The sequence below is a fragment of the Cyanistes caeruleus genome, chromosome 4, assembly GCF_971803275.1.
Source record: "Cyanistes caeruleus chromosome 4, bCyaCae1.hap1.1, whole genome shotgun sequence".
NCBI lineage: Eukaryota > Metazoa > Chordata > Aves > Passeriformes > Paridae > Cyanistes > Cyanistes caeruleus.
Window position 1 is genome coordinate 83,451,885 of NC_141704.1, and position 14,389 is coordinate 83,466,273.

The following is a 14,389-nucleotide window of genomic DNA, read 5'->3' on the forward strand; positions in this document are numbered from 1 at the left end:
CAGTGGTGGGAAGCACTTGGCTCTTTAAAGCAGTTCTTGGCATGAAGGTCCCCATTTGTTTTGGCAACATTTCACAGGACCACATGATGTCACACAGAAAGAGCATCTACAATACTCTGCACTTCCTGTGCTTGGAAAAATAACCAAGCTTCCAAATAAAATGCATTTACAGAGCAACAATACCACAATTTCCCTCCTCCCACCCCCCTCACATAGGAAGTGTTCATAGCCTAGTGACATATTAAGAATCATGTTCAAACTTCACTTTGATTTTGATACACTAGCAGATATATTAGGAATGTTGTCATTTTAGTCCAGTCTTTCTGAAGTCTAAAGAATATTGGTAAGGAAGACAGGAAATTAAACATTTACATCCTTTTTCCCCCAATACTTCCTCCCAGTCTTACAAACCTGAATGCCAAAGCCTGAAGTCTTTACCCAGATAAACTTCATGGCTTTCAAGTGAGGAAAATGACATTTCACAGGCAATTTTTTAGCTTGGAAGGGTTGAAAATAAACAGGATTCTACAGGTTTGAGACCTTTCTGCTAGGTTCCCATCAGCTGAATTAGTAGATAAACCCTGCTGAATGAGTGGCTAAGGCTTTATTATACAGCAATTTTCAGAAGCAGCCTTTTAGGCCCTGTGACAGGATTGATCTCTTACCTTCAAACCAGCAGTATGTTATTTCACAGATGAACTCACTTTAATTAGCTTGATTTCTCTAAGTACCAGCCAGTTAGGACACAATGAGACTGGATGATGGATTAAATCCCCTTCCTTACCTGAGCTGTCCATTCCTGAACAGTTCAGTGTTTTCAGCTCAGCTGATCAGTGCAGCTTCCTTTAAAAAGCCCCTTGCAAGCTGCAGAGCAGCTGAGCACCCAGGGACAGACCCAGCCACTCCCACTGAAGTCTGTGATCAACTGCCCTGGAGAGCACATACAGAATAAAAGTCACAGTACAACAGGACCAGAAGGGACAGCAGGCTTGTCACAAAAAGGTTAAGACAACTGAAGTGGGTATGGACATCTTAAGGGCATTTCCCCTCCTGCATTGCTTTAGCTCATGCTATAAAAACCATTCTTCCTTCTCCAAACCTCCACAGCACATAAAAATACATCTTTTCCATATCTACCTATGAAACACTGAATGAGGATCTGCACAGCCACTTCCACACCCAGAAGAAATTATCTGCTTTCACACACTAAGTTCTTCCCAAAGGGACAGGAAGTGCTAGTAGCCTCTGTGGTGTACACTTCAGAAACAAGGTAAAAAAAGGTAAAAGAGGAAACAGAGGCATTGAAATCCCTTCTCCACTACAGATCTGCTCTCAGGCTGCAAGGTGGACAAGATTTGCTGACACTACAGCTTTTGCTACAGCAGTTACAGCTCTCAAGTAACAACTGGGCACCTGCTCTTCCACTCCAGTTTGTTGCAGCTCAGTTGTAGCAGCAACTGCTGCAGCAAAAGCTGAATGATTTCTCTGCACAAAACCATGATCTTGTTTAGGGCTACAAAGACAATAGGGTGGTTAAGGAAGATATGAGACCCCCTTTGTTAAGGGCTTCCTCTGTGTGTTAAAAAAACCTTGAGGAAGGGGAAGAAAAGATGAATTTCAGTTGTGTAGTACCTCTCTCCCCACCAAGCATTCAGAACTCGTGTAAATGTTGCTCATCCTTGAAGAAGAGTTCTATAATGGGTTATCTTTTCCCACCATATTAAATCAGTTAGGTTTGTTCCAATTAGGTTAAAACCAAGCAAACTGGAGCCATTTTAGAAGTTATCCTGTCCAGGAGTCAAATGTAAGACACTTTAGTACAGACTTCCTATACGAGAATTTCCAGTTACATCCTGAGGTGCTAAGCATCAAAACAGTAATTATATAAACTATTTTAGAAGCTGCTTCTCACATAGGAAAATGTCAGCCAGAATTCAGATCCTCAAGTAGATCCTTCTATGGTTAAAAATTTCATTACAATCATGTATGTGATCTATAATATGTTCCAAATAAAGGCAAAGGATAGTATACACTGATCCCTAGCACAAAGACACAGGCATACACACACTCCTGATGGATCAGTCATCAGGTACTTTTAAAGTCAGTTTTATCAGGTGCCATCTCTCAGCTCAAACAGCAATATAATCTGGTACACTAGGAATGGCTCTTGTACACTTATGACATGAACTGCAGCTTTCCTCAACCTTCTGTCAATGGGTGCCAGGAAACAAACGAGCAGGAGCTGTTCTTGTGTGTGACTAGTCAAGCCTAGCAATGTCCTATTCCTAAAATCAGGATGCCAGATAATAATTCAGCTTCAGCAGTGCCGTAGTTCATCTTCTAAGATGTAAATTTTTGTTTTTAAGTCTTTTAGTTCTCCTTGAATTTTACGTGTTAGCCTGTTTCCTTGGCGGACCTCACGTAGAATTGCAAGATCCTGGTCTGGTCCCAAATGCAAAGTCACCTAAAAACAAAGAGAAAAACAGATTAAAAAAGGCAAAGCTGTACAGAATACAATTTAGGGAGTATTATGCTAAGTATATAAGGGAGAGAACTGTAAAGGAGACCCTTTGTAGCCAGCACAGAGGAGATGTAAGTTAATAGCACTGGGATTATGCACATCACCAACAGAAAGGTGCTCCAGAGCCAAAAATAAAGAACAAAGCTTTCATAACACTGTGCTGCTGTACTATAGTATAGGCAAGGAAGAAAACTTAAAATAACTGTGCTGACTCCTTTCTAGTTCCTGTATTATTTAGAGACACACAAAAAGGGGCAAGTTAAAGTACTTATCAAGTAACTCATATCTAGTTCTAAGTACCTCAGGAGCCAAGATGACATCCCATCTTTTGCCATGAAAAGTGGAGGTGTTCTAACTGCTGTGGCTGAGCTGCTGCCTCTGAACTGCACAGGACACAGGAGCAGCTCGAGTCCAACACCTTGACTCAGGCAGTGCCACATGGCTTGTGCTGAACAAAGGCTGCTGGATAATCAGAATTCCTGATGGCAAGCTGGCCAGGGCTGACATTTCCTGTCACCCTGCAACTGGATAGCATGCCAGCCCAGCACCTTTCAAGGGCACAGCAGCTCTGGAAGCTGCTCTAAATTCCCTCTGTTCTCTTGACCCATTATGGTTTCTTGTTGTGTCATCATGTAGTTCTTAGCCAAAGATTTTAATATGCAAATGAGGAAATTTAGTCATCTCTAGTAATTTTGAGCCTCAAGTGATGAGAAGGATTGCATGATCCCTCTGGAGACTTCTTCCAAGTATTTTGTTCCTCTGCCCTCTTGTGGTTAACAGTGTTAAGAAATGGAGAATACAATGAGGAGCACACCCACAGATATAAAACATACAAGTCTGAAGTAAAGGCATCATGCACGCTTTCCCCCCTTTCATATACTGCTGTTAGTCCTTAAAGAATAGACTTGAAAAACCTACAGGCCATTACATATATATATAAAAAATTGATTATTTTAATCAAAATAAATGGATTAGTGTGCATAAACTGAACTGTGTATCAAAAGTACAGGGAAAGAATGAATTGGTAGCACTGCCAGACTCCTGCAGGAAAGTCTGAGCTATGCCAAGCTTATTATAGATAAATGCCTCATCCTGAACTCCAAGCAACATCAAGGTTGTGCCCTTCCCTCTAAGCTCTTCTGATGTTCATCTGCACATCTGGATGCTACTGCAGAGAACACAGCTTCAGTTTCTAGCCATTGCTTCCGCAGTGATTTTCACAAAGTCACAAACGACATATTAAAGTAATAAACAGAATGTTAACAATACTTAAGAATGGTCTTACCTCTTTGGAACAGAACCAAACACTATGGCTCTCACAAAGAAAACAAAAATCATTCTCTTTGCAGGATAAATTTCTGAATCAAACTACTGCCTTGCAATTTTGAGACAGCTAAGTAAGCTACAGGTATCACATATGAACTTTTGAGAGTGGAAACAAAAATACACAGCTAATGTATAGCCAAGACATCCTGGTAAGCTTGATGCCTAATTGATAAACAATGACAAATCTTTTTTTGCTTTGTAAAATACAGAGGAGGCAAGTTTTGTCAGACACTGATATTTAAAGGAGCACTTAGAAAAGGAATTATTTCCTTAACCCTAGGGGAAAAAACTACATTAAATGCTGAGAATACACCTCTATAGGATAATCCCCCAACAGTCTGTCTCAGAAAAGCTTAGCTGCTACCTTATAAATCTGCTTCTCTACATTTTTCAGTCTCTGCTGCAGCTGTTTGACATCATTCTTGAAGCCCTCTACTTCCATACTCCGACGTTTTTCCAAGGCTTCACATCTCTGAGTCATCAGTTTCAGGTGCTTCATCATCTTCTCTGAGCGATCCTATGGAGATGAAAACTCAATAGGCTGTACAAAATAAATGCTGCAAGATCATCACACAGCCAGCAGGTGATTACAGACTAATTACCTTGAAGAGTTCTTTGCCAGCATCTCTCTCCTCACGGATCCTAGCCACCTCCCCTTCCAGGGAGACACACTGCTCTCTGTACATGTGTGACAGGTGCTTTTCCTGAGTTAGCTTGTCTTGCAGGAACTAGGACAGAGGAGGAACACAAAGAATTAACTCAAGACTCTGCTTACAAAACTTCCCCTACCCTGGACATGCAAGTGTGATAACACTGCCAGTGTGACAGGAAGATAAAAATTAACAACTGGAACTAGAGCTCATAAGTATGTGAGGACAATATTCTAACATCAGTCCCATTACCAAAACCCTTGAATTAAGTTACCAGTTTTGTATGACTGTTCATCATTAACAATGACATAGAACTAAGGCTGTAACTCCCCTTCCACAGCTGCTTGCCCAGTACTGCAGTTCAGGGGTAGATGGAAACAATTCCCTGTTACTTGTTTACTTTCTGACTCCTTATTCCGACCTCCCAGCTTCTTACTGGAAGTGGAAGAGGAATAAAAATTGAGACTGCTAGAGAAGAGCTGAAAGGCATCAACTGAGAGGAGCCTTTCTCCCCTGAGAGCAGCAAGGAAGATCCACACACAGCATTCCATGACCATTAGCTCAGAGAGGAACAGAGAGCCATGTGCAATCAGCACGTTAAAAACTGTTTGCCCCACTTGTCACATGGCTTACAGAATTAATTCTGGGCATGAAAGAAACTGACAGTGACATGCTACCATCAATCCTAGCTATACATTTTATCTGAAATTTGAAAGTGATGCTGATTTTGAAGCAGGAGAGGTTTTTTATTTAGATTAGTGCCAACAACAATATAACTTAAGGCACTCCAGTACAACCTTGAAACTGCTCCTAGTGACTGTCTATTGTGCCCAAGTCAAGGTGCTTGCAATTTTCTAGTCAAAAACCGTTAAAGAGCCTCTACAAAAACAAATAAATAAAATTACCTTTACTTCTCTGCTCTGGAGTTTTGAAGCTCCATCATTTTCTTGAATCATCTTCTTCAGCTCTTTCTGTTTCTTTTTTCCTGACTCAGTGCTGAAAACAAGGTGATCCAGATCTTTGGCCAGTTTCCTCAACAGACTGTCCTTCTCTGCCATCCATGCTTTCTCATTGGCTCTGGTATTAAACTTGAGCTGCAGAAAGTCACGAGTACTCTCATATAAGAGATTTTGGGTTTTGTGGAGCCTGCAAAAAGGGAACCCCAGTGGAGTTAACTTCTTTCCTAGTGCCTACCCTAATTTCATCAGTCATCACTGCAAGTCAGAAAAAGCACAGAAGACAGGTGGTCTAAATGTGAGTTTAACTCTTCTCATCTAATGAAAGAAGTGCTTTTGTGAGAGAGGATTTTTAATAAGCAGATTATTCCACTCATCTTCCACACACACTACCAGATGGCTGCATAATTTGCTTTTCTGCCTGCTGCAGGAAGCAACACACTGCAAGTCATAACATTTCTATTGCTCCCTCTCTTCTCATCTCATGACTACATCCTGGTCATGCTCCCACACTCACTTTTCTGTTATAGCTTTTATCTTGTCCTGGTCCCTCCGATGCCGGACCTCAGCCTCCTCCATCTGAATCCTCCTGTCCTCGAGAAGTGCCTCAACCTGTTCCTTGGTTAATCGTGTCTGTTCTTCCAGCTGAGCTTGCAGGGCCTTCACCTGCACAAACAAACAAAGGCATTACAGAACAAGCCCTCACTCCAGCTCTGCTCCTCTCCCTGCAAATCTCTTAAATTCCAAGATTTAGGTCAAAAACTGTACCTGATAACACACCTTTGGAAGTTCTAATTTCTCAAACTTTTGTTTTTTATATTGTTCAAATTTAAATTGCACAACTTCAATCTAGCAAATGCAGTGGAATATGCAGAGACACTTCTGTACCTTTGCTTGAACTAATAATAATAATGAAAACAACAACCACCACCACCATCTGCTGTACAAGTTTGTCCATTATTTGCTTTTCTTGTTTCATCCTTCGTCATACTTTACATACATTTTATGATTCTGCACATTTTATCTTTCATTCTGTCATGCTACCTATACCTAAACTTTTATGGAAGTCTAGAAAAGGGAACATTTCATTGTATCAGTGCACCTTGTGGGGGCTGCCTAATACTGTCTCAAACACATTGCTTTTGTCACACTTCCACAAAACACCCAACCCTGCACATCCTCAGTGGGTTTAATGTAAATTCATACCTGCTATCAAATTATGGGAGCTCACATCAATTACACATTCTATACTTAAGGACAGCATATTTCAGTTGACATTACTGGAACATCTGCTTACATAAAGCTTCCAGAATCAGCTCCTGAATTTTACATTCCCAGCAAAGAAACAGCTAAGTAAGCTGACAAAGTGTGAATCCATAGTAAGATGCAGGGATTTATACAACTGGTACATTTACAACTTATCTAAGCAGACAGCATATTTTTTTATCTTAGTTCTCTGCAAGCCAGCAGTTATGTCCACCAGTTAGCTGATGTTTTTACCTGTAGTAGAAGTGTTTCATCATGTTTTTGATATCTCTCAGAACTTCCTGTTTTCTCTCCTTTGGCTGTTAGTTTTGAAGTGCTCTTCTCCGTGCCTACTGAAGAAATTTAAAGAAGTAAATGGCTTTCCAATGTACTTGCAGTACCCTTCCAAGCATGACATATTTGTGTTCTGGTGGGCCTACAGGAACAGTTAAAAGGTTGCCACTGCTACAGTCACAAGGACTTCTAGGAGAGTAAGCTGAAAGAAAAGAATTCTAGAACTTTGGGTGATCACATACCTTTATCTCCTCTATCATATTGCAGTATTTAGGCACCCTTCTAATTTTGTTGGCACATATAGAAAGAAAACTTGACATGTTTTCTTAAAATAAATGATGACTAGGCAGATACCGCAGCTGCACAAGCATCAAGGCTTGAATGAGTTTTGAGCTTGTTGGCTAATTGCAGTCAATTTGATGAGACAATAATGAGAAAATGAGTATGTAGGCAGATGGAGGCACACTACTGTCTGCACTAAAGGCAAGCAGAGCCTCACAGCTTGGAGAGGCTGAGGCAAAGGTGCCTGGCCAGCTGGTACCTGCCCAGCTCCAGAACAGCCACGTGAGGGTCCTGCAGCCTCCTCCTTAGCTGGGCACATCAGTGACACCAGAGCTACATAAGGCTATTTTAAAGGCTGTTGAAGGGAAGCCAAGAGTACTGCATGGATATGTTTGGATACATTTAGGGAATTTAATAGAGATTTATCAAAGCATTCACAGACAGGGATTATTTTGGCATACAGGAGACAGACACAAAAACAGCAAGAGCTGAGCTGCTGTCACTCAGCTTGGTGTGGTACCTGTGCTAGAAACATCATCTCGTTCCTGGGTCTCTGCTGGCCTTTGCAGAACAGTAACCTACAGAAAAAAAGACATCTGCACTGAGCATCTACTTCCCCAAAGCTGCAATGGTCAGGAACAAATCTTAAAAAGTTAAAATGAGATATACATAAGAATTACCTTATTACTTCTACCACAACGCAAGAGAAACATTCAAAATTGTAATGCCCATGTTGAAAAGTTTCCTTTATCACAGCTGAGTTTTGCCATTACTGCCTCTACATTTTTCACCAGAAGAAGTGGAAAGTAATTCTGCCTTTGATGGCTTCATTAGGATGAAAATCAGCACCCTCAGTAGGAAAAAGAGCATTTTGGAGACAGAGAGAAGAGGAAGGTGAAGATGATGCTATTTCCTTCTTTTATACTCCTCCTTGTCTCAGCAAGACAGAGAAGCATGAAGCTTCATTTATCAGCACATTCATTCAAGATACTGAACAAGCCTGAGATAAAAGCTAAATGATAAAAATACTGAAACTCAACTGTTGAACTGAAACCCACCTGAAAAAAAGGAGGCCATGAAAGAGCAGGTTATAGCCCCAATGCTTATCTTCAGGTTGATATAACATAACAGGCCTAATTTTAGAGCTACCCTAAACCACGAATTTTAAAGCTTTTTGAAGAGCTTGAGCAGTGCACAGCAACCATGAACAATGCAGCATATTTCAGCCTTTTTCTGCACCTTATTCCATAATAAATCCTATATTTCCATCGTAGTCTCTGTATATCCAAGCCACTCATGACTTTCTTGAGTAGGTTCAACTACATTGCACATCATATGCACTACCATTTAAACAATTCAACATCATTTCTGAAATATGCAACACAATGTTGTCTGGAGGGGATGGTTCTTCAGCAGTCTTCTGCTCAGGAAACTGCTGCAGCAGCCTTCACACAGTCTTCTTTACTGAAGCTCTAAGAGACAGGCATTCTGAGACAGCTGAGCTTCAAACACTGTGCCTAGTCATTTCCTGCACTTGTTTTCCTTTTTGTAGTGTTCTTGCCATCTTCTTGACAACCATTTGCCAGATGACTTCAGACTCCTATCTGACATTTCAGAGGCCGATCTGGAGGTGTGTTTTGAATGCAGAAGGAGGCTGATCCTACTTTCAGTGTGCTTGTTCTTACTTACCTTTCAGCATTTCTACTAAAACCCACAGACCCCTCTTGCTTTGGGCTCATTTAGCAACCTTTGACTTGTGGGGCAGATCTGGGCTGTGGTCAGACTCTGGGATACAGATACTCATGCTACAATCCAAAGAGGAGAGGTACAGAAAAATGCAACTTGCCTTATGTGGAGGCTCCTTATGAAAGTATGTAACTTCTCCTGCATCTGCTCCCAGTACAGCCAGGAGTTGTTGGATTTTTTTTTTGTCCTCCAATTCCCTGGAATACAAAGGAAGTGGTCAGCAGATTTTTTTAAAAATACATCACAACACTGTGACACATTGTCCTTTTAGTTTAGCTGTTGATGCTTGCACGTTTTCCAACCTGTTGCAGTCTTGAGAATACAGTTTTAAAAACAAGCTCCCAAAGATATTCCTGATGCTGCCAATACAAGAACACCACCAATTTTGCTGAGATTGCAGAGCATTTCTCTTTTCAAGTATGACAATACTATGTAGGCAGATATGAGAGCACATGGTGGAAAGAATTTGCATTAAGAGTTATGAGCTACCTAAAATTCTTTCAGGTTGTAAGCGTCCATTGTTATAAAAGCACACTACACTAAGGGCTGTATCAGATTTTTTTATCACACTCCTGAGAAGTGCCAAAGCACACCAACACATGTTTTAAGTTCTTAAATCTTAAATGGAAAAATTAGTGGTAGACAGGAAAGAGAGTGAAGAGGAACACGTAGCAGGGACAATATGTAATGAATCGACCACAACCCCCATGCCCTGCCCCCCTGTGCTCCTCAGGAGGAGGAGGTAGAAGATTAATGAGTAAAGCTGAGCTGGGAGAAGAGAGGTGTGGGGGAAAGGTGCTTTAAGATCTGGGTTTGTTTCTCATTATTCTACTCTGATTTCATTGAATGATTTGGGTTGGAAGGGACCTTAGAGATCCTCTAGTTTCAAGCCCCTTGCGACAGGCAGGGAACCTTCCACTAGACCAGGTTTCTCAGAGACCTATCCAACCTGGCCTTGAACATTTCCAGCTTCTCTTGGCAACTTGTTGCATCACCTCACCATCCTCATAGTAGAGAGCTTCCTGCCAACAACTAATCTAAACCCATCCTCTTGCAGTAAAAGGCATCCCCCTCCTGTCCTGTCACTGCATGCTCCTGTCCCTCTCCAGCTCTCTTGTAGGCCCTCTAAGTGCTAGAAGGCTGCTATAAGGGCTCCCTGGAGCCTTCTCAAGGCTGAGCAGCCTCTACTCTCTCAGCCTGTCTTTGTAAGACAGAGGCTTCAGCCTTCTGGTCATTTAATTGTTCATAATTTCCCCCAGTCAAGTCTGTTTTGCCTGTGATGGTAACTGGCAAATGATCTCTGCCCTTATCTTGACCCATGAATCTTTTCTTGTGTTTTCTCTCCCGTCCAGCAGAGGTGAGTGATAAAGAGTCTTGGTGGGCACCTGGTATCCAGCCAAGGTCAACCCCCCAGAGACAGCTTCAATCAAAACTTCACATTCAAACTGTAACAGACAATTCAAAGTTGAACCAATGTTCAATTCCTGCTCTTCCCTCTACTAGCAGAATAGGAGGAATAGTAAGTGGAAACATATTTAGCAGCCCAAGAGATTGCACCATGCCTCCAACACTGGTATGATTTCCTAGGAGCCCACCCTAGGAAGTGTGGAATGATTGCTGCCCTGAGGACTGCAGGTGTGGCTGAGAACACAGCACAGGAAGCGCTGCTGGCAGTGTCCCAGCTCCCCCACAAGCCAGCCCACCTGAGTTTCAGCCGGTCATTCTCCGAGTACAGGCGGAGGACTTGCTCCTTCTCCTGGAAGAGGAACACCTGCATATCACTCAAAGCCTTCTGCAGCTCTGCAATCTCCTCTTCCAAGTGGCGGACTTCCCAGTGCAACTGGTGCTGAGTGGAGAGAGGGAGGTACTTGAAAACAGAGCACTGGACAAACTTGTGCTCTGAGTCTGGAACTGCCATAGGACAGCCAGCTCAAGAACTATTTTACTTTCCTATAATATTTGCCAGATGAGGGCAGCATTGGAAAAATTATTTTAAAATGTTTCAGCTGAGAGTTCAGAGCCCTGAGAATCACTGTCACTACACAGCAGTGAAATAAGGCCTCAGCTTGGGTCTCCAGCTTCCAACGGTTGCACTTCCACACTGGCAGAAGGTATAGAGCAGGTATGGAGAGTCTGACATCAACAAAAACCTAGCAAAGCCCCTGTAAGAGCATTTATTTTTGAAATAAATCACTGAAGAATAAACATTAAAATATCTGTATGGTTTAGCAGTGAGCTAAGTTACTAAGCAGTGAGCAGCTAGTTACTATGTCTCATTTTTTCTACCTGGTGCAGGAAGCTATCAACCATTCTTGTAAGAATTCATTGTAACCATTCGTTTTGCAACCTGCCCCTCTTTTTCCCACACCACAGTAAGATGCACAGTACATACTTCCCCCAGGACTTTCAGGCTGTTTCAAGCATGGCCAGTGCTCGAGGAGGCAGCTCAATCACCTCAGAAGTGACTGCTTTAGTCCCAAAGAACCATCCACAATTACACAGAGATGACTGCTAGGCAGATTCATGCTATAGCCCATACCACAGTACTGCATATCTTGCAAATATTCTGTGAGACTCCTTCCTCTTAAAAGGCAAATTTTCAGATTTCTGTTTAACAGCTTATAGCCAAACTTATGAATTCCTCTACAGTAAATACAAATTATATCTATAAGTTAAAACCTATTAAATTTGAACAAAAGACCATTCCTTCACTACAAGAAGCAAGGGAAAGAAGCTGGACCACATGGGAAATGAGCATCTAAACTCGGGCCTCAATATAAAAAAGAAGCAAAATTCCCACTGTGAAGATATAAGGACTTCAGAAGAACATCCTACAGGCATGGTTCCATTTGATTTGACACTGGACAGACAGCTAGACTGTAAAATCAACCCCCAAAATCTACTTATTTCTTCCTAGCTCTACCATGTCACTGGTGATTCCCAAGACTTCTGTGCTGAGTTTTCAACTGAATAAAAATACCAAGCTTGTGAATGGATTCCATCATTGCTCAAAAACTCATTTGCTAACCTGCTCATCATAGGTTTGTTTGTATTTCTCCAGCCTTTTTATCAGCTCCTCATGTTCCTCATCGAAGTCAGCAATCTTCTTGCGGTAATATTCCAGGAGCTCCTGGGAAGGGTTAAGATGGGCCAAGCGCTCACTGACGGATGGGAGAGAAATCAAGTCCTCCTGGCTTGGAGAGTGGGACTCAGCAGATCTGGAAGAGGCACGGGGGGTTGGCAGCCTGGACAAAAAAACAGTCTCTGATGACATGTAAGCTTCAGACAGGAAAATTAAAGCACAAAAATAAAGAGATTTTAAATTTTTACACAGGTTCAGTTTAAAACACACATTAGCTTGACTGCTCTCTGGGTATTCACAGGAGATCATGGCATTTAGAAGAACCAAGAACTTTGAGAAAGAGCAGTTTGCAGGTGTATTGCACCGTGGAGGAGGGTCCAACCGATGGAAAACATAAAAGATGTTATGGAAGCAAAGCCTAACACATTATTTGGGGAGGATGACTATGAAAAGAGGGGAAAAATAATAGAAGGTCAGAACTCAGGGGATAAAAAGCCCATTGCTCTTCAATTAGAAGCAGCAACCACCGTGAAATAAACAGGAAAACAATCTGTGGCAGTCGCTATCTGACACCCAGAGAGAAAACCACTTTCTGAACACAGAGCATCAAATAAAGATGATAATTCAGGCTAGCTGATGCACCAGCTACTGTACTTTAAGGTGTAGATCTAGGAATCGATGTGCTTTCCTTTCTGGTGTACTTGATGCTCTTATCCACATAGCTTGTCCACTCTCAAGACTGAAATACAAGCTGCCAAATTCTTGAATCTTATGTTCAAGTGCTACATGGAAAGCAAATCAACATTATATAAATTGCATCAAGGATATGTATAATTACATACTGTATTTTTCCTCAAAACAGTATTTAGTTCATTTAAACATTTAATCTCTTCAAACAAACACCAAATTTGCGAAAAAAGTCCAAAACCTTAGGAAGCATTCATTATTTATACTGGTATAACAAACTTTTTTTTGTACATGATACTATAAATAACATAAGTTATGAAGTCTCTTGACTAGAGGCTTGACTAGGGTTGCTTAGTGAAAACACAGTTCAGAATGTGGTCCTGAAGAATCAGGAATTCTGATGAGAAAGTAATTTGGTAGGTGACACTGAGGCAAGGTGACACCTTTATGGAGCCACTCACAAAAGCTGCTTGAATCAGAGCCCCAGTGCACATCCAGGAAAACTCCGGGCACCCTAGGAAAGCATTAAATACGCAAAAGTGGAAGTATTGCTTGCAGGAGCTTGCTGCAGGACCAGAAACGCCTCAATCAGTACACTTAGAGAAGTAACACTGTAAGGAAAGAGGCCACCAGGCACGAGGTGAGAGCTTTACTGCGGAGCTGCAGAGCAGCAGGAAGGGAAAGATGGAAGAACGAGGAGGCTCAGCAGGCACAGGAGCAGACCAAAAGGTGCCCTACGGCGAAGGGGTGTGGCAGGCAGTAAGGAAAGGGCTCCGGGAGCCGCTCTGTCCCGGCAGGAGCAGGCCCCACACCCGCTACCTTGCGCAGCGCGGAGCCCCCGCCGTGCAGTCCGCCGCGCTCATCGCGCCCCTGCGGAGCGCCAGGGTGTCCGTGGGCGGGGGACGGCGGCTTCGGGCACCTGGGCAGGCGGGCGGAGGGAGGTGCCCGGCGGGATCCCCGCTGGAAAAGCCCCGGGATAGAGGCCCCGGGATGGGGCTCCCGCCGCCGCCTGCTCACGGCCCCAACGGCCAAACAACCGCCACGCCGCGCCCGCCGCGGCTTAAACGGCGCCACGCCCCGCCCCCGCCGCCTTCTCCAATCACAGACAGGCTTTCATGCGGCGCCGTCTCCTCGTGCCAATCAGTGCTCGCGACACGGGCGGCAGCGGCTCGGCGCCGGCGCGTCTGGGAGTTGTAGTCGCGGGGCGGGCAGAGGGCTCCCGGCGCGTGCGCGGCCGGGCCGCAGGGAGGAGCGCGGGGCCTGCGCTCCCCGAGCCTGCTGCTGTGAGGGCGAGATAAAAACCACCTTTATCCTCAGCAGCCAAACACGCCGTGCGAAACGCCCCTTTTCCTTTGTAAATGATCCGGCATTCGGAAGCAGCCAGAAGAAGTTACTGGCTCAAATTCTGGCTGGATTGAATGTGTTCTTTAGGTCATCCCGACGCCTTTTAGCCTCCTCATCCTCCTCACGTATTCCCAGTAGTACCTGTTAGCAGTGCTGCCATTTATGCACCAAACGATTTCCTAATTTATTAAGTGTGCTGCATAAAAAACAAATTCCTCAGTAATAAGCCAGGGTTCCTCATTCCTTAACACTTTAT

General features: G+C 43.1%; 1 protein-coding gene across 4 annotated transcripts; it reads right to left on the bottom strand.

Moving 5' to 3' along the window:
• Positions 1-2,090: 2,090 nt before the first annotated feature.
• CCDC77 (coiled-coil domain containing 77) lies at positions 2,091-14,010 on the bottom strand. 4 transcript variants are annotated; one of them, XR_015285821.1, is made up of 11 exons: positions 13,609-13,955; positions 12,049-12,265; positions 10,724-10,866; positions 9,121-9,217; positions 7,795-7,852; positions 6,954-7,051; positions 5,971-6,119; positions 5,403-5,643; positions 4,450-4,575; positions 4,212-4,388; positions 2,091-2,464 (listed from the first exon to the last, which is right to left on the bottom strand). XR_015285821.1 is itself a non-coding variant. In XM_086885543.1 (11 exons), exons 1-11 carry the CDS (start codon positions 13,650-13,652, stop codon positions 2,318-2,320), a joined length of 1,473 nt encoding a protein of 490 aa, XP_086741669.1. In that variant the 5' UTR covers positions 13,653-14,010; the 3' UTR covers positions 2,091-2,317. The 4 variants fall into 4 exon arrangements, 2 of the variants coding, with proteins under 2 accessions (XP_086741669.1, XP_086741670.1); XR_015285822.1 differs by having other exon boundaries at positions 6,954-7,048; positions 13,609-13,896; XM_086885543.1 differs by having other exon boundaries at positions 4,212-4,364; positions 13,609-14,010.
• Between the last annotated feature and the right edge of the window lie 379 nt (positions 14,011-14,389).

Bases quoted from the DNA above. Each gene is read 5' to 3' on its own strand.
- CCDC77 (XM_086885543.1), bottom strand. From the start codon at position 13,652: ATGAGCGCGGCGGACTGCACGGCGGGGGCTCCGCGCTGCGCAAG. The intron at 12,266-13,608 runs GTAGCGGGTGTG...TTTTTTGTCCAG, and splicing joins GGGGCTCCGCGCTGCGCAAG to GCTGCCAACCCCCCGTGCCT. The intron at 7,052-7,794 runs GTACCACACCAA...AAATTTCTTCAG, and splicing joins AGATGATGTTTCTAGCACAG to TAGGCACGGAGAAGAGCACT.